A 24,146-nucleotide genomic window follows, 5' to 3' on the forward strand; every position below is an offset into this window, starting at 1 on the left:
GATGGCCGTTTTAGAATGCTGAACAACAGTTCTGTTATGTAGTTGTGACACAAAAACTGCACCAACATACATAGGAGTAGGGACAATATTGAGCATACTATTTCTGATTTCTTTCAATTGTCAAAGAAACGATGTGTGGCGAGTGAATACAAAAAATAAAGGTGGCGTAGATGAGAATAGCATACACTCTACCATCTAGTATCGTGTTTCTTAGCAGATCTGAGAGGTAGATCAAAGATGGATTGGCAAATTAGGCAGATAACTGTGAAAAAGTCAGGAATACATCTTGACACTACCGATTTGAAGACAAGGCACGTTTAAGTTGATTACATTTCAGTACCGGCCATTATCTAATCCTGCAAGTGACATCTCTTATCCTCACTCCAGAGATACAAGCCATGCCACTGGCACACTGAGCTGAAATTAACTACAATAGCCAGACATATATTAGCTTATAACTGTTGATGCATGAAAGGATCTTATTTGCTCATATCTGGCTGCGTCATTGGCCTTCCTTTCACTCCATGTGATACCACTAGTCAGAGTTAGACCTGAACAGAAAGCGAACAGCGAAAGCCCACACGCCACAGTGAGCCGATCCTGTCATAAGGTATAATTGCCACACTTACTTAGGGAAAAGGCCTACCTTTAGGCTGCGATACAAAGGCAATATGTACGTAAAAGTGTGGGGTGAAAAAAATGATTGGTCACATTTGTAAATGTAAGAATATATAAATACTGACACTCCATGCACATTTGGGAAGACGATTACAAACTCAGTTGAAGAAAAACAAGATGGCATATCTGGGCTAAGTGGACTAATAGGGCATGGTTCATGGTTGTAAAGCAGAGAAATCCATGTTTAAGGTGAAAAGTCAAACAAGTTTTTGACCTTGAATTCCGTGAACTGACAATACTAAGACTCTATTCGCGGCTGCAGGACCAATTGCCCGGTTTGGCTTTCCCTGTGTGGCAAAGCACATTGTTAAAGGTGACACCTAGTCACGCCTGAAGTCTATGGTAGTGCGATACCTGGAAAATGGGTACATGGAAAACATCAGCCTCTCTCAAAAGGCAGTTAATTGTGCATCTTAGATTAATCATTCTTTGAACGGATGCACACATAACCGGCAGGCAGGCACTAAGAGAACTGCCCCTCAGCCAAACTTGTTTGGGCACAAGGATTACTCTCTCCAGGCTGTGGCCTTGCCTCGCAATGGGCCGAGATGAGATTTAGTGATTTCACGGGATAACGTCAGAGGCTCTGATGTAGCATTTCACCGGCATTACAGTGGGCTCAATCAACCTCCTTTATTCAGGTCAGCTTCTCTGATAATGCTGCACTGAGATAATCTCCTTTATAGTGTGGAGAAAGTAGAACGCCGTACTGCCTACACCAGCACTTCCTACAATTAGATTATTGCCTTCCGGCGAGCAGATTCACCTCACACACCTGATAGTGTCAGGGTCATCAATCCTCCCCATATGGCGATTTAAAAAAATGCAAATATTAGTCGTAAAGACTCTCCAGTTTCAGATCACTCTACAGCTTAAAAGCATGCAGAGGACTTAAATCCTGTACAATACAGAGTTAGTTGGAAAAATCCTTTGACATGCTTGGTAAATGTGGAAGGGTTTTACAAGTGTATATAGCCCATTTAAAATGTTTGCTAACAAAAGCCAAAAGAAAAGCATGAGGCATTCCCATATGTAAAACTGAAACATAGTATGGTCCTAAATGCAGCATAGCATGCATAACTTAATCCCTAATAGGGATCTTAAAAACGCACAAAACAAATTGAATTTAAGTGATCTCAACAGGTGCTACCATTTGCATCGTGATTCCAAGTGATAATGGCCTGTAAATAATGAAGACATATGACAGGAATATAAAAGAATAAAATGCAAAAATGTACAGCAAGGTCTCACAGCAGGCAGAACTATGGAGCATGCAGACTGTTAGCATCGAAAGCAGCAACAGGCAGGCATGGATAACAGCCTCTTTGGTAGCACAGGACCTGTCATGAATGTCTTTATACTTTAACTGTCATGGTAGCTGTGTAGTACCATTCTACAACCTGCGAAAGCAGGTTGTCCTTTAGCAATTGTTTGCTAAACACTTTTGACAGCCAGGCCTATAATGTGGCCTAGGCTTAAATTTATTATAAACATTATTTGAATGCATCAGAGTACATTTTAATTTCTAACATAAGGGCCATTTCATAACGGGCCATTTGAATTGCAGCTAGGATTGAATCTTGGTCTTGCTGATGTGGTCAATTTGAAAATTCACCGATTGAACACCTTTTTCTCACTATTAGGGAAAGTTCTCTCACCACTAGGGTATGTTTAACAGTCCAAACATTTCGGACAGCCCTTTTATGATCTTAAAGGTACAATAGGTAAGATTTTTGTGTTAAAACATTATTACAAGACCATTGTAAATCCCTTCCAATCATTGTAAAAGGCTCACTGGCATGTTGACTCACCCTCTGCCTGTGTTTATAGTCCTTATATATATAGGCTTTCAAAATATGCAGTTGAAGGGCCAGTACCAAAACATTGTATAGCTGTAAAATAATTCAAGTTCATTGGTTGAAAATTGGTTCTAATTTCCACAGCCAATGGTGTTTCAACATCAGCACATTCACAGAGAAGGGGTGGGATAAACAATGTTGTGGTTTGAGCGCGTTTGTTGCTGCAATTCCTCGACAGTTACAAGTCCAAAACTACCTATTGTACCTTTAAAATGCGATCTTTAAATGAGACCGGACATGTTCTCGCATCTGTATGAGGCAGCGGACTTTCAGAGGCATCCCAGAATCCCTTGATTCTGCAGAGCCCCATGAGGCCTACATCCAGTGAGCGCTGCATCCACCATTAAAGAGCAGGCTCATTTCCACATCCACAATGAAAAAACCATACTCAAGAAACATTACAAGTGTTTTTCTGAAATGTGTTTTCCCTGGGTGTGCAGAGCACCTATAGATACGGCCCCTCTCAGTCAGCAGTACCCAGTACATCACAGACTGGCCAGAGATTCACTGGTGCCCCAGGTCAAAAGAAGTCCCTGGCTGTGTCTCAAATTGCACACTTGTGTACCTAATGCACCCGTGTTCTTTTGAGCTTAACTTACAAGTGCACCAACAAGTCCAAGTACTTAGAATGCAAGAAGATGTAGTTAATTTCAGACGCACTTGTACTATAAAGTCATGACTCTTCAGACCGCAAATGTAACACGCATCTGACTACCATCTGGAGTGACAGTTAGCTAGCTGTTATAAGCGTATTTGTTACACGAATTTGTGGTGAACCAATGTCAGTATATTTTTATTCATACATTAAAAGGGGGGGAAATGCTTAGCAGTATGTATATGAAGGTTAAGATGAGAGAAATTATCGTTAGCAGTGAATATCATGTTATTTCCAGTATTTCTAACTAGATAGCTTACATTCCTTAATAGTGGATGGCATATTTAAAATTCCAATTTCTTCTTTGCTGTGGGCTCTGGAAACATAATGACTACTGGGAACAGACTTGAATTTTCAGTCCTCCCAAATACAGTTTTTGTACTTGATCACATGACGGTTAACTTCCACACTTGTTTTACGCACTAACTAGTCCACAAATCCGCAATTTCAGACACAGCCCCTGTGTAGAGGCAAAGAATGAAAACCAGCAGCACTAAAGATTTGAGTGCCTGGTAAAAAAAGGAAGTGGGAATTCCATCTACATGCAGACAGGGTCAAATTTGGCTCACACAACAATATATTTGGACCTCACTCCTGTTGCGGAAGCCCATTTCTAAAGCAAACTTGGAATTCTTCAACCTTGTTTTTAATGGAATCGACAATAAAAAAATAAATAAATCAGTTTAGCTACAATGCAATATTTGCAGAGACTTTGAGACACATTGTTTGGTGAGACCTGAAATTAGTGTCTTACACCTCCAATTATACAGTTTCAAAAGTTCAACAAACTATTTAAAAAAGAAACCTGACTTAGGCTAACTGGACTTAGTGGTGCTGTAGTTTTCATTAAGTGCACCAAGCTGCTCTTCAGCCATACGTCTTCATCACACTACCCTGCTGAATGCAGGTGCAGCCGAGCCATGCTCAGACCAATTCTTGTTTCACAAGTAGAAAGTATAGACTAATTATATACCACAGACTCAACTGTAGACGGTAGAACTGAATGTGACCACCTGTAGATTTGTAGTGTGTGAAGGAGATGTAATTTCTGATCAATAATTCAGACCACAACATTTTATTTTCCAGATTCTACCTTAACATAAAAGTGCTTAAGATGACACCCTATGGCATCTGAAAACATTAGCATTTTGTTCACTAGCAACATTAGAGTGCAGACTAATAGTAAAATAAAACAAATAAAAAACACTACTGTTCTCAGGTCCATCAACAGCACATTTCCAGAGTACCATAGATTTGGCAATTGGAATAAAACGACAGACAATAAACCTCAACAGGTTGGAAAGCTTCCATGCACAACTGCGCAGAAAAGAGAGCTCTTCTCACACTCCTGGTGGGAACCATAGTTTAGACAGTGTGCATTTGAGGGACTGCCATGAATGCAAAGTTAGTGCACATCTACATAGAGCTCCAGAAGCACTTACAAATTAGCTTCATCCAGCAAGACTTGTAATAGCAGTGACAAAAGATACACCATTCTAATAATATCAGCCATGAAAACAAACTGGTTCCAGAGAGCTACTGGGAAACAAAATAATGAAGAAACTGAAGAGGCAAAACATTCGAGCAATTTCTCAGGCCAGCTCCAAACCATAATCAGAAGGCCCACTCCACATTCGGCCAACAAGAGCCAGCAACTAAACGGAGTGACAACTTTATTTGGTAGACCTGTACACTTGTTAATGCAACTATATGATCAACTCAAAGCATAAAAGAATGTACACATGGTCAAGGGGTTCAGTTGTTCAAAGCAAAAAATCATAATGGGGAAGAAATGTGACTGACAGCAGAATGATTGTTGGTGCCTGGCAGGGTGGTTTGAGTATCTCAGAAACAGCTGATCTCCTTGGATTTTCACACACACCAGTCTTCAGAGTTTACAGAGAATGGTGAGCTATTTTCTTTTCCGGAACTGAAATTATGAAGTGAGGCATTCTGGTTGCTTAAAATCAGAGTAACATTCCAATTATCGTGGGAATATATAATATATAAAACGTGAACAGCTACATGTTTCTGTAATTCCCGATACTGCCATCACAAAACACGAACGGAGTGTTTAAGGCAATTCCTTATTTTCAATAAATCCACAAAAAAGAGTTACAATGAAATTACTTCTCTTGACTACTCTAAGACCCTCGATGAGCACTTTAATCAGGTACCCTAAAATTACCGAAGTGTTTGAACGGTTTAGCGAAGGTGTCAATTTGCCCAAACTAATCACTGTGCAGAAGTTCAGTAAAAGGTGCCTTGAGCTTAGGAAATTGTTACATAATGCATCATATTATGCTGCCGTTTCTTTGTAAATAATCACATCCCGTTTGCCCTTCAACAACTGTTAACAAAAATGTCATACAAAATAAAACTAAGACAGAAAATAACGCATCCTAATTAATTTAACCGTCATAGTTTTTGACCTAACGATGAGGGCACTGTTTGGTGCAGACAGTGGATCGGGTAGGCTAGGTGTGCAGTGCTGCAGTAATCACCTGCCTTTTGATAGAAACCTTTATTAAATTCAACAATACCACCTTCGCGACAAGAACACTATGCTTCTCACAAGCCGAATCTGCGAGTCTCCAAAGCGTACATTAATAAATCTGAAGTATTCTGGTTAACAGATATGCAAAAAGCAACACATGCAAATACATTACATGAAAATAGCCACATTCAATCACAACTGAAATATTTGCTGATAACGTCAGTTAAGTTATTATTGTTGCATGCGAATCAGTCACAGTTGCTAGCTAGGCTAGTAAAATAATTATGGAACAAGCTGACCACAGAGAAAAAATAAATTTACATCTGACATCCTGTTTCCCCAACTAAACAGCCTTTTCCAAGATCTCGGTGCAAAATATTTGAGCACCCCTCCCTTTTTTAGCAATGCAGAGCATCTGGCTAGTCTAGCGTCTAACTGACTATTAGCTAGCGAGCGCTGGTTATGTTTTTACTTGTTATCGTGTACAGCAAGATAGCATAGGTGACAATGTCGCTCACATCGCTAAAGACAGGCCCCCGTACCGCTTTGACTGTTAAAATGGGCTACATATAACTCAGTAAGCTGACTACTGATAGCATCTAGCGCTAGCTAAAATATGACGGATTGTTTTACATATGCAACTACAGTTATTTTAGCCATGGTACCAATTACAACATTGTGCCGCTTTCCCATTTCGGCACCCACTCAAAGGGGCAGCTTTAGACCTCCCCACGTCTAGTATATGCCACTGCTATCAGTTAAGTTACATGGCGAGCCAAGAACGTCATTAATTTAGCGTTGAACAACGACATATCTAATGATTTTGATAGTCAGAAAATAGATGACGCTACATAGTGAAGTTACCGAGCTAAAGCTAGTAACGTTAACTAAGTGTTTGCCGTGTTTAGCCAGAACCGTCTGTTTAGGTTGCCTCGCAAGTCAATTAACGTTAGTTAGCTACAATTCAGAAATGCAGCCTGCTAGCGTTAGCTTTCTCACAGCAACGCAGGTCGATGCACGCCTCTCACTCCGATAAATCACCCATAGCTAGCGCTTTAGCATTTAGCTAACTTTAAACCACTGGTAGACTAGCTGATTGCTAGCTGTAACTCGCAAGTTTGCCAACTAACGTTAGTCAGACACATATTGCAGGCTAACGCTACATTTCCAGCACCAGACAGACAACGCTACACACCCAGTTACAGTTAGCTACAGGCTAGTAAGCAGGCAAGCTGTAAAGATGTGTTGCTGTCTCATAACGTTCACATCAGCAAGAAACAAATGGACGATAGCTAGCTAATGTTACCTGATCAGATGTGCACAAAAGGACTGATATTAGCCACGACAACAACGAACAAACCTGCTGTGGCGCCGCGGCTTGCAGATCCAGCCAGTTGCTGTGAACTGCGAGTTATGGGGTCCTGCTGGTTTAGGCCTCTCTGGTTCTTGTTGCTTCTCCAGTGGATGGGAGGGATTCAGAGGGATATTGAATACTTTCTTTCTTTAGTGCTACTGTTGCTGGTGGGATATGTCCTCCTTCCTACTGTAGTGTTGGATGATTTTCACGCTCCCCACGGTTCAAAGTTCCTCCGTCATTTTTCTCCAGTCTGCGTGTGTGCTTTCTGTGTTTCCCCGCTGATTTGTTTATACAATATTTTAGCTACAGATATATCTTTCTATAGCCAATATATTTTAGATGGTGTTCAGTTTGTTAATGTATTCGTGTTGTTGTGGATATTATTCTGCTTTTCGATCGCTACAAGTACACATGTAAAATAAATCCACAAAAACAATTATTAAAACACAAAAAACAGACAGGGAGAAAGCTTTAAAAAAAAAATCAACTCCGAATGAGACCTGACGTAGAGACGCAAACAGACACAATACGTAACTGCGTCTGGGAGGAGTATTGACGAATGGGCAGGCGCAATTACTCGTTGTGGCATTGGGATTGGCTCACACCGAAGTGATTGACATAGATTAGAAACTGTTGAAGAGGTTGTAAAACCTGGGTGGGGTATTTGGAGTTAGGTGACAACTGCTTCGTTTTTATTGGCAACGTTAGATTTGCATTTGTGATCGATGATTGTTAGCAAAGTTATTGCAATTATAAACTAACTTTTCCATTAGTTTTTTATTGCGGTACTATTTTCCAGTTACATTTGTAATTCTGTTTATTTTCTGTTTAATAGGCTAGAGTATAGTGCCAAAACAACAAAAACTGTAGAAATACAGACTCGCAGTATGGTAGGGCCCAACTGTGGCTTGAGCCCCTGCCCTGCCCAGCCTTCCCTTTTTTATGAAGCACAGGTGCCAACTGCGATAGCAATCTAACTACCCTGCCCCCAACACTAGGTATCACAAAAAGGAAAGGAAATAAATGTTAGTCACATTGCAGTAAGCATTGCATTTTTCTTGTTGCTGGCTCTTGTGCATACTTAGTGCTCATCTCCTGACGGTTGGAGGCTTTCTCTAGTATGTGCTCTGTCAGAAGGATATCTGAAAATAGGTGGTGAAGGAAATATTTGTAACTTTGTTTTGATCCTTAAATTCCAGGGTCAGATCCTGAGGAAAAGATGAGACCATTCCCTAGGAAACAGCACTTAACCCAAGTAATAAACAGAACACAGTACAAAAAATGCTCTGAGATTCTCAGCCATACCGTCATGCAACCTAATCCTGCCAAATGGCTGCCAAGTGGGTGTGGGCTTGGTTAGTACTTGAATGGGAAACCTCCTGGGAAAAACCAAGTTGCTGCTGGAAGTGGTGTAGGTGAGCCAGTAGAGGGCGATCTTTCCTCTAGTTGAACCCCCCACCCCCCAATGCCCAGGCATGGTCATGGGGACACTGTGCTGTAGGACACGTTACCCTTTGGATGAGACATCATACCGAGGTCCTGACTCACTGTTGTCGTTAAAGATTCCATGGCACTCTTCGCAAAAAGTAGGGGGTTCCCCAGTGTCCTGGCTAAATTTCCAACCCTCTTTCAACCTTATCATCCCCTGATTCAATTGGCAAAAACTTTGTTCTCTCGCTCTCGACCACAGCTGGTGTCTCATGAGCACTTTGGCACGAAATAACAGCCGAGCATCACCCAGGTGGGTGCTACGCTGGTACCATGGTTTGAAAACTATGAGCCAATTAAATGATATGAGGTGGGGTATGAACGGAGCATGCTTAGGAAGATTATAGCCAGTCATGTGGCTGCCTTTTGTATTAGCTGCAGGGGTTCAGCAATAGTCAGGGAATTGTAATAGTACATATGGAATTGCATTAGTCCAGGTTTGAGAGTACCAGGGCCTGCCCTGAACTAGGAGCTATGTAGAGTAAGTGGTGAAGAAGGGTTGGACTCTTCAGCTATTGCTTAGAAAGAATATATTCCAAACTCACTGTCACTATAGGAGAGAAGAAGTCAGGTTTATCTATGGTTATCCTCCAGGCTTATTAAAAGTGTTATCTAGACTGAGGGAGAGGTCTTACAGTGGTGATGACTTGGATTAAATGAAAAAGCAGTTTTACCCAGATTGATGTATAGGTGGCAGTGTCATCCTGCACAAGATGTGTTTCAGGGAAGATATGGAGATATTTAAATTTTTTGACATAATACATGTGTTTGAATGACAAGAACATGCTGCAGTGAAAATGTTTAAATAACTATTCTTTATTTTATTTGAATTGAATGTCCCTTGTAGTGTGTTTCAACATAGTTGAATATAGGGGTGTCAAACTCCAGCTCTGGAGGGCCGCAGTGTCTGCATGTATTCGTGGTTTCCTTGCAATCAGCAGCCAATTAAGGCCTTGAGAACAAGGTGTGTGGACTCTTTAGCCAATGAAAGACATTGAAGTGTATCTCTCGTGCTGAAACACACCAAAAACCAGCAGACACTGCGGCCTTCCAGGACTGGAGTTTGACACCCCTGCTCTTGAGATTAAGACCAGAGACTCATGCCCCCTTCAGGGGCCAGGTTTGAGGCAAGTACAGAGCCTTCGGGAACGCCTGTAGGATGATTAATCACCAACACAGATGTATAGATTCAGATTGTGATTGCCTAGACCAGGATCCGCAGTGTCTGTGGGTTTTCGTGGTTGCCTTTCAATCAGCTGTCAATTAAGGCCTTGAGAACAAGGTGTGTGGATTCTTTAGCCAATCAAAGACTTAAATGAACCACAGGTGCCGGGAACAGCCCGAAAACCAGCAGACACTGCGACCTTCCAGGACTGGATTTTGACACCTGTGGCCGAGACAAACACCAGGCTGTCATTTCATTTTTTTAAAGGTACAATAGGTAATATTTTTGTGTTAAAGCATTGTTACAAGACCATTGTAAATCCCTTCCTTTAATTGAAAAAGGCTCACTGATATGTTGACTCACCCTCTGCCTGTGTTTATAGTCCTTAAATTCAGGTTTCAAAATATGCAGTTGATGGGCTGGCACTCTACACCAAAACATTGTATAGCTGTACATAATTCAAGTTCATTGTTGAAAATTGGTTCTAATTGCCACAGCCAATGCTATTTCAACGTCAGAGTGCTCACAGAGAAGGGGTGGGATAAACAGTGTTGTGGTTTGAGTGTGTTTGTTGCTGAAATTCCTCTCTCGACAGTTAGAAGTCTGAAATTACCTATTGTACCTTCTTCATTTCCTCTGTACAAGGCATAGAGTCATCATAATAGCCCAATGCAACCCAACCCGTACAAAGGCTATCTAATCGGAAATGACAGTGTGGCAGCTCCCTCTCAATGCAGGAAGTGGTGTGCTCCTGGCCTTGTTGTTTCGTGTGCAGTGCTGCACGTTAAGCTTAATTTCCTGTGGTGGAGGGTTGGCCCTCCCCTTCCAACATCGCCTGCATAGAGAGGAACTGAAGGAACTGTCAGCATCCTGTCACAAGGCCTCTGGTGGAAAGTGAACCTGTGCAGCGGTAATCTGTTGCTTTGTAACGAGAAAGGGACGTGCACATCTCCCCATAGAATGGTAAGGGATATGCTTTTCTTACTGGTGTGTGATCTGTGTCTAATATTCCAAACAGTTTCTCCACGTGGCAGAGGGTAGCCTCTAAACACGGAGTGGCTCGTTGTTGGCATGCCCTGCTGCCCCCCACCCCCACCTTCCGCACCCTAGCACTCCCTAGAGGAGGTAGCTTCTTTTCGTAGTGGTGCCATACAAAAGGCAAACAGGCACGAGCCCCAAAACCCAGCCACCATCTCTTATTTTAAGAGCTCTTTTGCGTTTGATAATGGGCTGCAAAAACCGTTCAAGGACGTGGCACTAATATACATCAAGAGTAGATCTCTGTTTTTGTTTTTGATTTCACCGAGAGAAAAGCACTAAAGATTGATTTTGCCGTCCGTCAGAGGAAGGAGATGTGAGCTCTGTCAAACATCTGAGCTCTGTCAAACATGCAGCATATAGTCATTTCTTGTGCTGTTTGGCCAAAAGTCATCTGGAACTGGAAGAAGGCAAACGTTCAACACATTTGGTAATCCAGTTATCAGTTTCATATTTCTGCACAGGAAGCTCTAAAATATTCAGCCACTATACCTCTATTTGTTACCATTCACCATTATGTACACGATTCCTACCTGTTTTTTGTTGGGATTTGATGTACACGCAGTGGATATTGCACTCTGTTGCAGTATATCAGCACATTCATGTTTTAATAGTGTGATGCTGCTTCTGTCTTCAAAAAGGTACTTCACATGGATTGTGTCAGTTATACAAACAGATCTAAACATCTAAATGCTTACGGGTATATGTGGAACAATAACCTGGGAAATCTAGGGCTGTAAAATCTAATCCGACTGATCACAAATTACAAACTCTGAACTACAAGTGGGTTGCCTCCATTTTAAGATGTGCAAAGGTGTTAACAATAATTATCAATGAAGTACTCATCTTACCACTCCGAAGATCTTGCCCTTCAGTCAGATGAAATGTCTACAGGAAAAACATGGACTTCCGAACACGAAACAAAATCAAATTGCAATCCTGTTTACTGAAATACTTGGGCTTTACAAGGGGAATATAGTGGACCAGCAGTATGGTTGGTTTGTACAGTAAAAAAATGATCAGAGTAATTGTTGGCACTGCAGAGTAGTCATGCATAGCACTGTGGAATAGAGAGTAACACTGTACAGCAGGGCTTAGCACCATACACCTAATATCCAGTAGGATATTGGCCTTATTCTTGTGACCAAGATGTGAGTGACTCAATTATTAAATCACATGGCCATTCAGCTTGCCAAATGACATTTTAACAGCATTTTGTAAGGTTGTGGGAAGTTGGAAGTTGGAAGTTGCAAAAACATGTTCTTGTGATTTTGTCAGGTGCAGCTACATCCATAAAACATTGTCATGTGGAAAAATATGTGATCTGGACCAATTTGCAATGGAGCTGGAGAGTTGTGGTTTGGGAGGGGCAAGGGGGCAGCAAAACATGACCCCGCCCTTATCTTTCTGTTTATCTTTCTAATTTTTATTCCAGTCTGACTCACTGGTGGTGTGTGAAGTGGATGAAAGTCTGAAAGCGAAACTGAAAAAATTCCGTTTCCGCAAAGAGACCAACAATGCTGCCATCCTCAGTGAGTAAAAAAAATCCAAAAACCAACTCCTATAACCCCACAGGTATATGCATGCTACAGTCAACAGTTGACTATGTATTGCCTACAAAACTTTACACTGTTATATAAGGTTGTTTGGGGTGTTTGCAACCTTTACAATTGCAGAGCATAATTTATTTTCTAAAAGAATGCAAAAGAATGCTCTCCGACATATACAACTATTAGATTAGATCCCTGTAATATAAAAATATAAAACTATATTAGATTAGCTCACTGCCATATAACAATATATTAGATTAGCTCTGTCACATAACACTGTATTATATTTGATAAATTTTCGGGCTTATAACGCTATATTATATTAGATTAGCTCTGTGCCATGCAATATTGGTGGCATCCAAACATGTCACTGAAAATGCATTGACGGTCCATTTATAATCAATATGTATAGAGTCCTGACCACAGTAGTAAGTTCATTCCACCAAGGGGAGGCTAGAGTAGATTGCAAATAAGGCCAGGAAGTCCAGACACAAATAATAAATAATTAGGAGGACTAAAATATATATTGATGTATAATAAATTATTCAATTTTTGGCCTTGGCATTTCCTTTATCTGTTTATTTGCTGACACATTTACCCACAGCTTGTAAAGCCCTATTGGAGATAATGCGAAAGGCAAATCACAGGAATAACACAGGAGCAAATACAATGGGGAATATACAGTAGAAACAGAAGAGCCACATAAATTGCCAAATAAATATGCAAGGAAATCTGAAAAAGGTTCAATATTGTCATGATAATTTCACAATTTCTTGGTAATTTCAGTGAAGATTGATAAGGAGACACAGATGGTGATCCTGGAAGAAGAATATGACGTATGTTTGTCATCTTTTCAGTCTTGCTTGCTCCATTGTAAGGAATTACATGGCAGACCAATCAATTTCATTCCTACCTTTACAACAGCAAATCAGGCACAAAAACAGCTTATTTCACAAGAAAGCCTGGTATTGCTTTTGGCATTAAATGTCCAAAATAAAATGTGTGAAATTGCATTTATATAAAAAATATTTCTCAAAGATACGTGTGAATAAATTTAAATAAAAATCTTTAAAAACCAAATGTATATTGTTAATTTAAATGTATCCACACTAATCTTTAAAGAATATGTTTTTATATAAATGCAATTTCACGAATATACAGTACAAAATATTTATAACGGCCTCCTCAGATTAATACTGTCCTCAAACCAACACCACAGATTGAATATTTTGAAATCCACATTGTGGATTTACTTGTTCTTCCCATTTTAGGATATTACTCTTGATGACCTGAGAAATGAGCTGCCAGAACGACAGCCCAGATATCCTTCCAACAGCACAAACTTTTCTACTCTCTCTTCTCTTCTTCTGAACTCAAAACCGTTGTCAAAATCCTGATTTCCCCTTACTCTCTATTTAAATGAATATATTTGACCAAAAAAGGGGGAAATGCTTGTTTTTTCTTAAAAGACGCGGTACAGATTTTGTAACTCTCGTCAGTCTTGCAAGAGAATGTGGACACTTCATAAGACAGAGAAAGCATACGTAGTTAGTGCTACTATATTTACTGTGTCGAGTGAGGTAGCTTTTCTTTAATGGCAGCATGCACTCAAGCTGGCATGGACTCCACAAATGAGTACAAAACCTGGTCCATGTTATCCCAGCATTATTTGACAATGTTCCAAAGAGCATCTTGTGATGTTACCGAATGCTTGGCTTTTGTCAGTGTCCCAATAAATATTCAACGAGGTTGAGGTCAGGTGATTGTGGATTGTGCAGCACTCCTTGCGTCAAGTAGTTCTTCCAAAGCTTTGAAGTAACTTTAATTTATATAAAGTTTTTCTTTCATGAAAATGTAATCATGAAAATAAACAATGTCTCAACACTTTTGGACCCCGCTGTATGTTAAATTCCCAGGTGGAAGGTGAATGTTCTGGATAACATAGCAAGGACAGTAGCATTTACCATTCCCCTTTATCATCTTCTTGCTACAAAATGTAATTATGAAGAATTTTCGAAATTATTTTACCAGATTATTTGATTAATTTTGCTTTTCATTGCAAAAATCTGGAAATCTTTCAGAAATGGGTTTCACAGGCAGTGCTTTCTTGTATGAATGTGGTTTGAAGCTGAAGAAAACCAGTGAGTAGCTATCAAAATCTGAGCAGGCCATTAGAAGCAGAGAATTACGCTCTGGGTGTGCAGTGCTGAACTCGTCATAAACATCTCCCTATGGACAGTTCCTTGACGTTTCTCCACATTCATAGTCTACAGCTACAAGTACGCACACACGGACGGCAGAGTGTCTTACCCGCTTTGCTTCATTTTCTGCAGTCCTGTGGGTAAGTGCTGCCACGCCATCCATTTAAACATGCACAACGTCCCCAACCAACAACCCGACAAACACACATCAAGAGGGATGAGTTACTGTGCCCTCACCAGCCACTCATCTGCCTGCTTTTTGCGTCAAAGGATACCAAGCTATGGAAACACTGTTCCTGATAATGATCAAAACATTTTTTAAACACATATCCCATTTGGCAATATAGTAACAAATGTAAATTGCTATATTCTCACACAACAGTGCAAACAAGAAAAGCTTTATATTAAAGGCTCTGGATTCTGCTGCGATCCTGTCATTATGAGCCCAATAATGAAGACATTTTACACATCAGCTGGCCTGGGCTGCCTTTTCACAGTGTCATCAGATGTACACAATATGTCAGAGCAGTCGGAGTTAAAATGCTGTACCTACGCAGATGAACTTAAGCTTAACAACAGGCGACTGACTCCCCTCACCAAGCTTGAAACCGTAATGCAATGTACGGTCACTACTGTACCATTCCGATTCAGAATAAAATCACGATTCAGTAATGGACAGGCCTTTGCTGTCAATCCAGGCCAGACAATGTCACAAATAGTCAAGCGTGCTCAATTTCAGTGAAGCAAATTTCACCTCACACACACCTAACCTTTTAATTGTATTTTTACATTTTAATGTGAACTCATTGCATTCTAACCATCCCTATGTTAGCACTGTGTGACCTTTGAACCCCGGTGTATGTTCCTCCCCAATAGGCTGCAAGCCAGAGCAGCAGATGATGTATGCGGGCAGCAAGAACCGGCTGGTGCAGATCGCTGAGCTCACCAAGGTAATGTCCACAGACAGTTTTACAGGGTGTAGAAGGCCCAGCCCATCAATAAGTAATGAGGACAGGAACCATTTAGCCTCCCCCAAACAGCAAACGGCCATTAAAAAGGCAACAAATCACGGGCAACAGTAAGACAGGCATCCGCGTAAAAGCTCTCCCTGCTCCTAACGCAGCGTCGATCTCTCCTTCCCAGGTGTTTGAGACTCGAACCACTGACGACCTGTCAGAGGAATGGCTCAAAGAGAAACTGGCTTTCTTCACCTAAAGAGGCAAGGGACACAAGACCACCTTTACAACCCGCAACACCAGCAGCCAGGAGAGTACAGCTTTGCTGTGTGGCTCAATGTTTTAGATAACAGAAGCTCAGTGTGAATGTTCTTCAGAGCAAAATGTAGAAAGTCTGTGCAATAAAGAGCATAACAGCGTCGCTGGCCGTTGTGTATGCCTGAGCAAATGGACCCTTCTCCAAGCTGTGCAGAAAGGCCAAACCAGCATTTTATTTACACCCTACCATCATACAAATGGCACATGAGTACAACTGCAACACAATAACTGCACTGACCTCTGGAGTGCAACATATTCATGATCACTAGTTCCAAACTATGGGTAAGTGACCAAATAATACGACACAATTTTCTGAAATGGAGAGGAGAATGTAGACCTTAATTTCAGTGGCTGCCGTTATTAGATCACAGAAGCTTTTTCCACCTTACAGTACAGAGAGTGTAGAGAAACTAACGCAGTCAAACGCTGTAAAATGAGGCTTAGACAGCTGTTCCTTTGCGTAAGCAGAAACACACTTCAAACACAGGCACATGTAAAGGTTATAAAAGTTTCCTTTCTTAAAACACCAGACAGGAGCCATATCCTGTGTAGAACCAGCTGAGGTGGCAAAAATAGCTCTTTAAGGTTCACTTATGTTTTCATACCACAGCAAGGAAAATAAAATAACCTCATTTCATTTATTGCTCTAATATGCACTTCCACTTTTATGTTATTCAACAGGTAATCAAAGCTGGTAAAAAAGAAAACATGTTTCCATGTTCCAGGTTTATTTCCTGGACAGCCTTACCAGTTCCACAGACTGATACAGTGGCATCTGTTCCATCAATACACATTATAATAGTATCAATATCAAAACAGGAAGCTAAATATGGCCTAAAGGCAATGCAACCTGCGTCAGGGTTTAAGTAATGGGCTGAAAGCAGCAGAAAGGAGAGAGAGAGAGAGACTTAACAGAATAAAGGTAATTATGTACAAACTATAAACAATGGTGGGAAGTCCACCTCGAACACCTACATTAAACTTCATGTAAATCAAACAGGAAAAAACCATAAACAACTCGGCTGCATTTGCCTCTACACCGCTCTTACAAATCACCCCTTCGGACCGGATGCTAAAAGAATGAAGGATTCCCCTGAGTGGGGTAGAGGCCGCGGCCGGGCTGAACCAGTTACACGGCGGGGGTGGCCTGTCACTCGCTGTCGCTGGCCTCGCTGGAGTCGGAGGCCTGCTCGCTCGCACTACCGCTGTGTCGCTCCACGTCCGAGTGTTCGCTGCTGCTGCGGCTGCGGCTGCGCCTCCCTCCTCCTCCTCCTTCCTCCTCCTCCTCCTCGTCCTCGCTGCCGCTGCTGCGGTTTCCGTTCTTGGGCTCCTCCTCGTCGTCGCTGTCGTCGTCGCTGCCGAAGATCTCCTCCTCGTCGCGCATCTCCCGCGCCTGCCGGTCGTCCCCGCTGTCGCTCCCGCTGCCGCTGCCCTTCCGCAGCCGTCGCCGTTTGCCGCCCTCCTCATCCTCATCTTCCTCCTCTTCCTCCTCCTCTCCCCGCCGGCTGCCTTCCTCCTCCTCCTCGTCCCGCTCGGACTCGCTGCCCGAGTTCTCGCTCTCGCTGCCTTTCTCCTTCTCGTCGCCTGGGGGGGGGGGCCCGGAGAGAGCGCGTTAGAGCCGACGCGTTCAACACGGCGAAAGTTCACCAAAACATTAAAATGCTCTCTGTTCGCCACAAACATGAGCTAACTGTAGCTAACAGTTTGAAATGATAGTGCACGCCGAACAAAACTGGCTGAGGACAGGAATGACGCAAAGAGAACATAGTGTTTGTAATATTTATTCTTATGTTTTAAAAACAAATCAAGCAGCCAATCAGTTAGCTAACGTTGTTAGACCTAAGTCACATCCATTTGTATTAAAAAGGCGAACTAAATGGAATGCTGTTTTAAAATCGTTCAACACAATCCGCTTACTGCAAACATAGTTAGATAGCATGCTATAATCAACAAAGGGCTTACCGGAGTCCTGTACATCCTTCTCCAGATCCATATCCTCTTCCTCATCCTCGGGCTCGTGGTTCTCCAGCTGAGCTTTGCGAGCTTCCTGTCAATCAGAGCGCAAACAGAGAAGGCCTGAGGAAGTGATAATGCGGGTGGTGCACTAAACAGCCCCAATGACAGCGAGCTAAAACTTAATGCTACACACAGCCCCAATGAGCACTAACCACGGCTGTGCTAAACACAGCCCCAATGAGCACTAAATACAGCCCCGATGAGCACTAAACACGGCTGTGCTAAACACAGCCCCGATGAGCACTAAATACAGCCCCGATGAGCACTAAACACGGCTGTGCTAAACACAGCCCCGATGAGCACTAAACTCGGCCAGGCTAAACACAGCCCCAATGAGCACTAAACACAGTGCCGATGAGCACTAAACACGGCTGTGCTAAACACAGCCCCAATGAGCACTAAACACGGCTGTGCTAAACACAGCCCCAATGAGCACTAAACACGGCTGTGCTAAACACAGCCCCGATGAGCATTAAACATGGCCAGGCTAAACACAGCCTCAATGAGCACTAAACACGGCCAGGCTAAACACAGCCTCAATGATAGCACGCTGAGGCTGGACGGCAGGCCTTACCTGGGCCTCCAGCTCCTTCTCGTTCATGTCACGGTGCTTGCACACCAGCACAGCGTTGGTGGTGGACTGCGCTCCGGCCTTGGCTCTCCTCTTGCTCAGTCGCACTCTGTCCCAACAGAACACAGCGGTGAGAAGGGTGCTTACCGTTCCCCCTCAGCGACAGACACCACATACCACTCGCATCCCATTTCTCCCAGGACTCATCGATCAGGACTCAGTGTGTCCAAACACTGTTAAACATTCCTGGGAGATGCACTACTGACTCAATGCAATGGGTCATTGAGCAGCAATGGAGCATTGCTGTTCTGTTCACCATTTTCTCTAATTATACCCGATGTGGTTGTCCAAACTTCAGAGTAAAAAGGGGAAGAAATGTCACCACTGTTACCTCATGGGTGTACACAAGACAGCCAATCAGCAGCAAGACCTTGCAGCTTCCATGTGATTGACAAAGACACACATGATCACATGGGAGCTGTGCAACCTTTGCTGCTGATTGGCCATCTTATCAACAACCAATAGATAACAGTGTTGATCAAGCGTTTTCTCTGGAAGCATTTCATATGGCCTTCGGAGTTTGGATGTTTACTTCCACATCAGACATAATTAAACAAATTATGAACAGAGAGGCAATACAGCATACATGACAGTAATTTGATCAATATTATTGTGGTATATCTCCCAGCCCTGGGAATTCTGTCATCAATGTCTTTAAATATGGTGCAACAGCACGCTAGTTGAGCACCTTTGACTGCAGGCAATCTCGGAAACCGGCAATCTGCATTGCCAAGTGAAGTCCCAGCATTCCTGGGATTTCACTCCCTTCCATGAACCGCACACATTCAGTCACATCATGGCACCATTTGTAAAAGGCTCAGAGAAGAACGATGAAGGCGATGATGACCGTGGTGTGACCCCTTCGGCTGGCCGACTCACCTGGTCTCCAGCTCGTTGTAATAAACGCCGTCTCCGTCTCTGAAGATGAAGAAGTAGTTCTCCTCGTAGCCCTTGCTGGCTTTGTTCTTCACATTCCAGTTGTACTCCCTGGCGATCTTGTAATCATATCTACATCAAAACATCAACAAATTATAATTCACCCTACGGTTCACACAGTACTACAAGAGAGGCAGTGACTGTTTTACACCCAGCAGACCACACACGGTACTACAGGATAGCCAGTGACCATTTAAAATCCTACAGGCCATACACAGTACTACCTGAGAGTCAGTATTTACCCCCTACTGGATATACATAATACAACAGGAGAGTCAGTGACTGTTTAACATTCTCCAGGACACACACTGTACTACAGGAGAGGCAGTGACTATTTTATAGCCTATAGGGGTACATTAACAGGAAGTAGACTGGGAGTGTCCCATTTCTCACAATTCCTCTGGCATGTAGTCCACGTCCTCCTCAGAGTCCCTCTTGCGCTTCCTCATGGTGTCCTCGTTGGGCAGGAAGTAGGCCACAAACTGGTTGCCCTCCTCATCCATCATTCCCCTTGGAGCAGATTCATCACATTATAATGATCATATAATAATAACAACTTTTCACTGTTGTACGTGCTACGTTCTTTATAGTGCGTTTAACTTTTGTATTTGCTGCAAAAGACAAAAAAAAAGGAATGGTTCACACATAGAATGTGCGTGCGTGCAAGTGTGTGGCATGTGCCAACGCATGTGCAATACGGTTTTTTAACAAGACATCTAGTTCCTGACCACAGCCTCCATCCCATCCCCTCACCTGATCATAGCCTGAGACATCATATCCACGCCAGCGGGACCAGAGATGTCTTTAGGAGCAGGGTCCGAGTCAAAGATGACCTGAGCGCATGGGTTGATCCACATCTGGAGAAGAAACGGGCGTTGGCCACATTAGAAACTTTAGCATCAATCAGGGGGTCTCACAGACTAAGTCCTGGCACAACCGCACACGTTGCCTTTCCTTCAAACCACAAACGCAATCCCTGAATTTTCACAAGCTTCTTAACTAGACACCAATTTTTCTTAAATAAACACTTGAACTGTAGTTAATTAGACATTTTGAATGTCTAGTTAATCATATTTCTCATTGATACTCATCTCCAGAAGCACAGTTAAAACAAACTAATAAAACATATTCAACCAAAGGTTTGGGCCTATGATGTCAGAAGCGGTTTAACCCCTTAAGGTTGCGGACAATACCGTATGCTACAGGCACTCCCCATTTCCATACTCTCACCTTAAAGTCAGGGAACACAGGCAGGACTTCCACAGGAGTGACTCTGGGCTTACTGTAGTGTTGTGTGATCTGCAGAAAAATTCATTAACATTTAATTAAAAATGTAAAAAACAATCACATTAAATACATTCATAGTAAATTAATGAAATGCCAATAATTCATGTACACTTCTGCTCAGAGATTGTAATGGAATTATTTTTCAACTTCAGTTCAGTACCGTAATATATTTAACTCATAATCCCTGCCAGGGAAAACTGCCAGTGAAAAATATCAACATCCCTGTCAGCCAATAGGAAAGCCGTCATTTCATTCACCGTTTTCTGTGCATCCTCAAATGTCTTCTCAATGGCTGCGATCTGGCTGTCCCTGTCCTTGTAGATCTCCTCTTCTGTGAACTGCTGTTTGACAGACACACCAATCCTAGAAAAGATGAAGAGCACATATGTATTCTGTAAATAGTTGCATTGATGATCCGACCATTGAGCAGACCATTGGAATGACCAGGAATGACCAGGAATGACCAGGATTAGATTTCAGGTGGCAGGAGCATGCGGCAACACCAAGGTAAACAGGTAGTAGGCCCCCACCAAGGCCCTGACTGGAACATGTAGGACAGGGTCCCAATTCAAACCATCACCTGTTTCCACAACTACTTCGCTTCAATCCATGCATTCGCCCTAACCAGCTGTCCATACTGGACACCAGGAGTGAGCACAAAAAACGGTTAAATTCGCACTTACTTGACCTCCACTTTCTCATTGGAGACGCCGTATCGGTTGAACTCGGTGGAGATGTACTCGGTCTTCCTCATCCAGGGAACCACTTTGGCATGTTGCTGGGACCTTGAAAGAAAAGCATGAGAGTTGAAAGGAAGCGTTCACCAAAATGAAAAAAAAAGATCAATACACTGCTGGGCTGCAGGCATCACCATGATGAACCTTTGCCCCTGAAGGTGCAGTCTTACCGCTTAGAGCTAGATGGAGCCTGGATGTCCTCTTCCAATAATTTCTCATCCGCTGGGTCCAAAAGAACTGAAAAGAATAATTCCAAATTGACCATACACTACAATACCCAGGAAAATGTTATAAGATAATAGCAAGGCTAAATATAGCTTATTATGATGACATTATTACAGGCGATCCCAGACTGGTTTTATTTAAGTTCACAATGACTACTGACTCAACCACTGTCACTGATCTTCTGCTCTTGTCATTCTGAGAAGTAATTGGGACACGACTACCCATCTTAATTTCATTATTGTGGCATTATCTGGTGATTTCTACTCTTCAAGTCTCCAAGTCCATGAGTACTTATGAGTGGTTTTCACCAGGGTTTGCTTGCTCCAATGTCTTTGATCTAGAGGCTCATGGCATCTACACATTTTTCCTGGCACGAAAAGCTGACATGAGGTCCAATGAGGTTCGGATTACGGTGCAGTTATTCCGAAAAGGCTAATGCTTGAGGAAAACATACAGAGAAGGACTGAAGGCGATATCAGTTACCCTACACTTACTGTTTGGATCAATGCGATAGGTGTCGGGGTTGATGAGGTCAATGGTGACACCCAGGTCTGGCTCAGTCAGCAGCTCGTGTTTGTGTTGCTTCTCCAGGGAAGTGGCTTTGTACTGCACAAACCTGCCACAGACCCAAACATTTATTTCAACTCAAATATTTAGGAAACAAGGAACTTTTACAAAGGCATGTGTTGCGTACCTTTGCCTATGTTTTGGTCGCCATGAGAGGCTCCCAAAATAATCTATACAATTGGCACACTACATTTTAAACATAGTGCATGCTCTTTTAGGCTGCTTGAATAACACTTACTACAACTCCTAATACTAACCTTGGTTAAACTAAAACTGTATATACAAGATACAAGAAATGGCTGGGCAAACTATAAATAAGCTTGTCGTTACTGATTTTTTACATATATATATATATATATATATATATATATATATATAAATGTAACGGATCATACATTGTGGCCATTTACAATGAATCATGAAATGGGTTTATTAGCCTATTCAAGGTTTCACAGTGAGTGTGTGTATGAATGGGTGAATGAGAAGCATCAATTGTACAGCGCTTTGGATAAAGGCGCTATATAAATTCCAACCATTTACCATTTTACCATTCACACTTGACAGTTATCTGCAATTAATTTACTCCAGTAAATACAATGATTTAGGAATAAAAAAAGAAAATGCCTACCTGTGCTGGTCAAATGGGTACGTGATGAACTTCGGGTCAAATGGGATGTCGGGGAGACCATTGCAGTATTTCACACGGCAAACAACACCAGACCTGAGAGATTATAAACACGAAATCACATTTAACAGTGTGGCTGTCAGGGATCGATCATATTTTGCGACAATAAACTATTAAGAGACGTTGTAATCTACTAAATAAAGATAAACAGTGAAGTTAGCAGATGTATTTTTGACACCTGGATGTCAAACAAACATTAGTCGCACCCTTGGAATTACCCATGGATTCAAAAATAAAACCAAGACTCAAGTAACTTACCTTTCTGGAACAGTTCTGTGTGAAGTACTCCTAAAATTAAGAGAATATTGAATAAAAATCAATCCCTATATGTAGTCGCTCCTTTAACTGGTCAAACTTTTAGCCATCTAGATTTAGATCACTAACTATGAAGTTGGTCCTATTAATTACATTTTACATTACTTATAACTGGGTATGAGCAAGAGAGAGAAGACACATGAAACATAGCAGCTACGCAGCAATGACATTTAAATACCAGGCTATAGCAAACTACAATATTGCTAACTGGTTACCCAACAACTGCAAGACCAGCAAGCTGGTCTGATAATGTGTAACATGCAAGTTGCATGCCAATATCAGCTAACCAAGCCATATTTCCATCTAACGACACTTTACCTGTGCCCGTCCTCTCTTTGAGCCTGGGTCTGGATAGTTGGCGCCATATTTCAAGAAGATTGACCACAATCCTCGATGTAAGATCAGGTATCGCTACAGATGAAGAAAATACGGTGTATATCACAATTCGTGGGTGAAAGTTTGGATTTAAACCCCTAGTTACTTAAAACCCTTACACTCGCTCTCGCAACCTCACCGCTGTGGTAGCCTAAAGACCCCTGAAAAGACTGTTTATTACTCTGGGGGATCACGCACTGTTTCTGTCGTTCCTTGTTCTGCTAAGAAGTTCCGGTACAATTTTCAGTCGCTTTGGTAAGGAGATCCGGTAAAGGAACATTTCAACCAATAGGGCGTAATTGCCGAAGACTTCCCGTCATCTTGTCTACATACACTTTCTTTTTACAGTATAGGTAACTAAGTAAGTGCCTTAGTCGAAAAAACAACAACAGCAGTAGATATGCTGGCCTATACATGCCTGTTATTTACAAGAAGGCATAGTACTTCTTAAAACACGCACATCACGCTTTGTTAAAGTACTTTCTAGATCTATTTATCTGTAATCTCGCTTGTAATGTTGATGTGTGGAATGTACTTGTCATTTACGATTTAAATCAACTACATAACTTTGTACCTCACAATGCAAAAAGCAAATATACTTCCTCAAGTA

At 42.0% G+C, this 24,146-nt stretch overlaps 3 protein-coding genes across 4 annotated transcripts in view; 1 reads left to right on the plus strand and 2 right to left on the minus strand.

Annotated features, from left to right (window-relative positions):
• Positions 1-7,539, minus strand: part of LOC133107793 (protein Smaug homolog 2) — a 30,908-nt gene extending 23,369 nt beyond the window's left edge. Inside the window, exon 1 of the mRNA XM_061216980.1 lies at positions 7,050-7,539. The gene's annotated coding sequence lies outside the window, so the exon portion shown is untranslated. The remainder of the gene's footprint in view (positions 1-7,049) is intronic.
• A 2,960-nt stretch (positions 7,540-10,499) lies between these two features.
• On the plus strand, positions 10,500-15,865 carry gmfg (glia maturation factor, gamma). The gene is made up of 7 exons (XM_061218119.1): positions 10,500-10,662; positions 12,173-12,269; positions 13,074-13,123; positions 13,559-13,608; positions 14,546-14,628; positions 15,365-15,438; positions 15,632-15,865. Exons 1-7 carry the CDS (start codon positions 10,660-10,662, stop codon positions 15,701-15,703), a joined length of 429 nt encoding a protein of 142 aa, XP_061074103.1. The 5' UTR covers positions 10,500-10,659; the 3' UTR covers positions 15,704-15,865.
• A 44-nt stretch (positions 15,866-15,909) lies between these two features.
• paf1 (PAF1 homolog, Paf1/RNA polymerase II complex component) lies at positions 15,910-24,129 on the minus strand. 2 transcript variants are annotated; one of them, XM_061218117.1, is made up of 15 exons: positions 24,111-24,129; positions 23,480-23,572; positions 23,105-23,134; positions 22,790-22,882; positions 22,089-22,210; positions 21,540-21,606; positions 21,316-21,417; positions 20,890-20,995; positions 20,576-20,644; positions 20,099-20,202; positions 19,739-19,855; positions 19,289-19,417; positions 18,353-18,458; positions 17,725-17,809; positions 15,910-17,346 (listed from the first exon to the last, which is right to left on the minus strand). In XM_061218117.1, the coding sequence occupies exons 2-15, from the start codon at positions 23,524-23,526 to the stop codon at positions 16,913-16,915; spliced, it is 1,611 nt and encodes a 536-aa protein (XP_061074101.1). In that variant the 5' UTR covers positions 23,527-23,572; positions 24,111-24,129; the 3' UTR covers positions 15,910-16,912. The 2 variants fall into 2 exon arrangements, with proteins under 2 accessions (XP_061074101.1, XP_061074100.1); XM_061218116.1 differs by lacking the exon at positions 24,111-24,129 and adding an exon at positions 23,656-23,703.
• Between the last annotated feature and the right edge of the window lie 17 nt (positions 24,130-24,146).

This window comes from Conger conger, chromosome 13, assembly GCF_963514075.1.
Source record: "Conger conger chromosome 13, fConCon1.1, whole genome shotgun sequence".
Classification (NCBI taxonomy): Eukaryota; Metazoa; Chordata; class Actinopteri; order Anguilliformes; family Congridae; genus Conger; species Conger conger.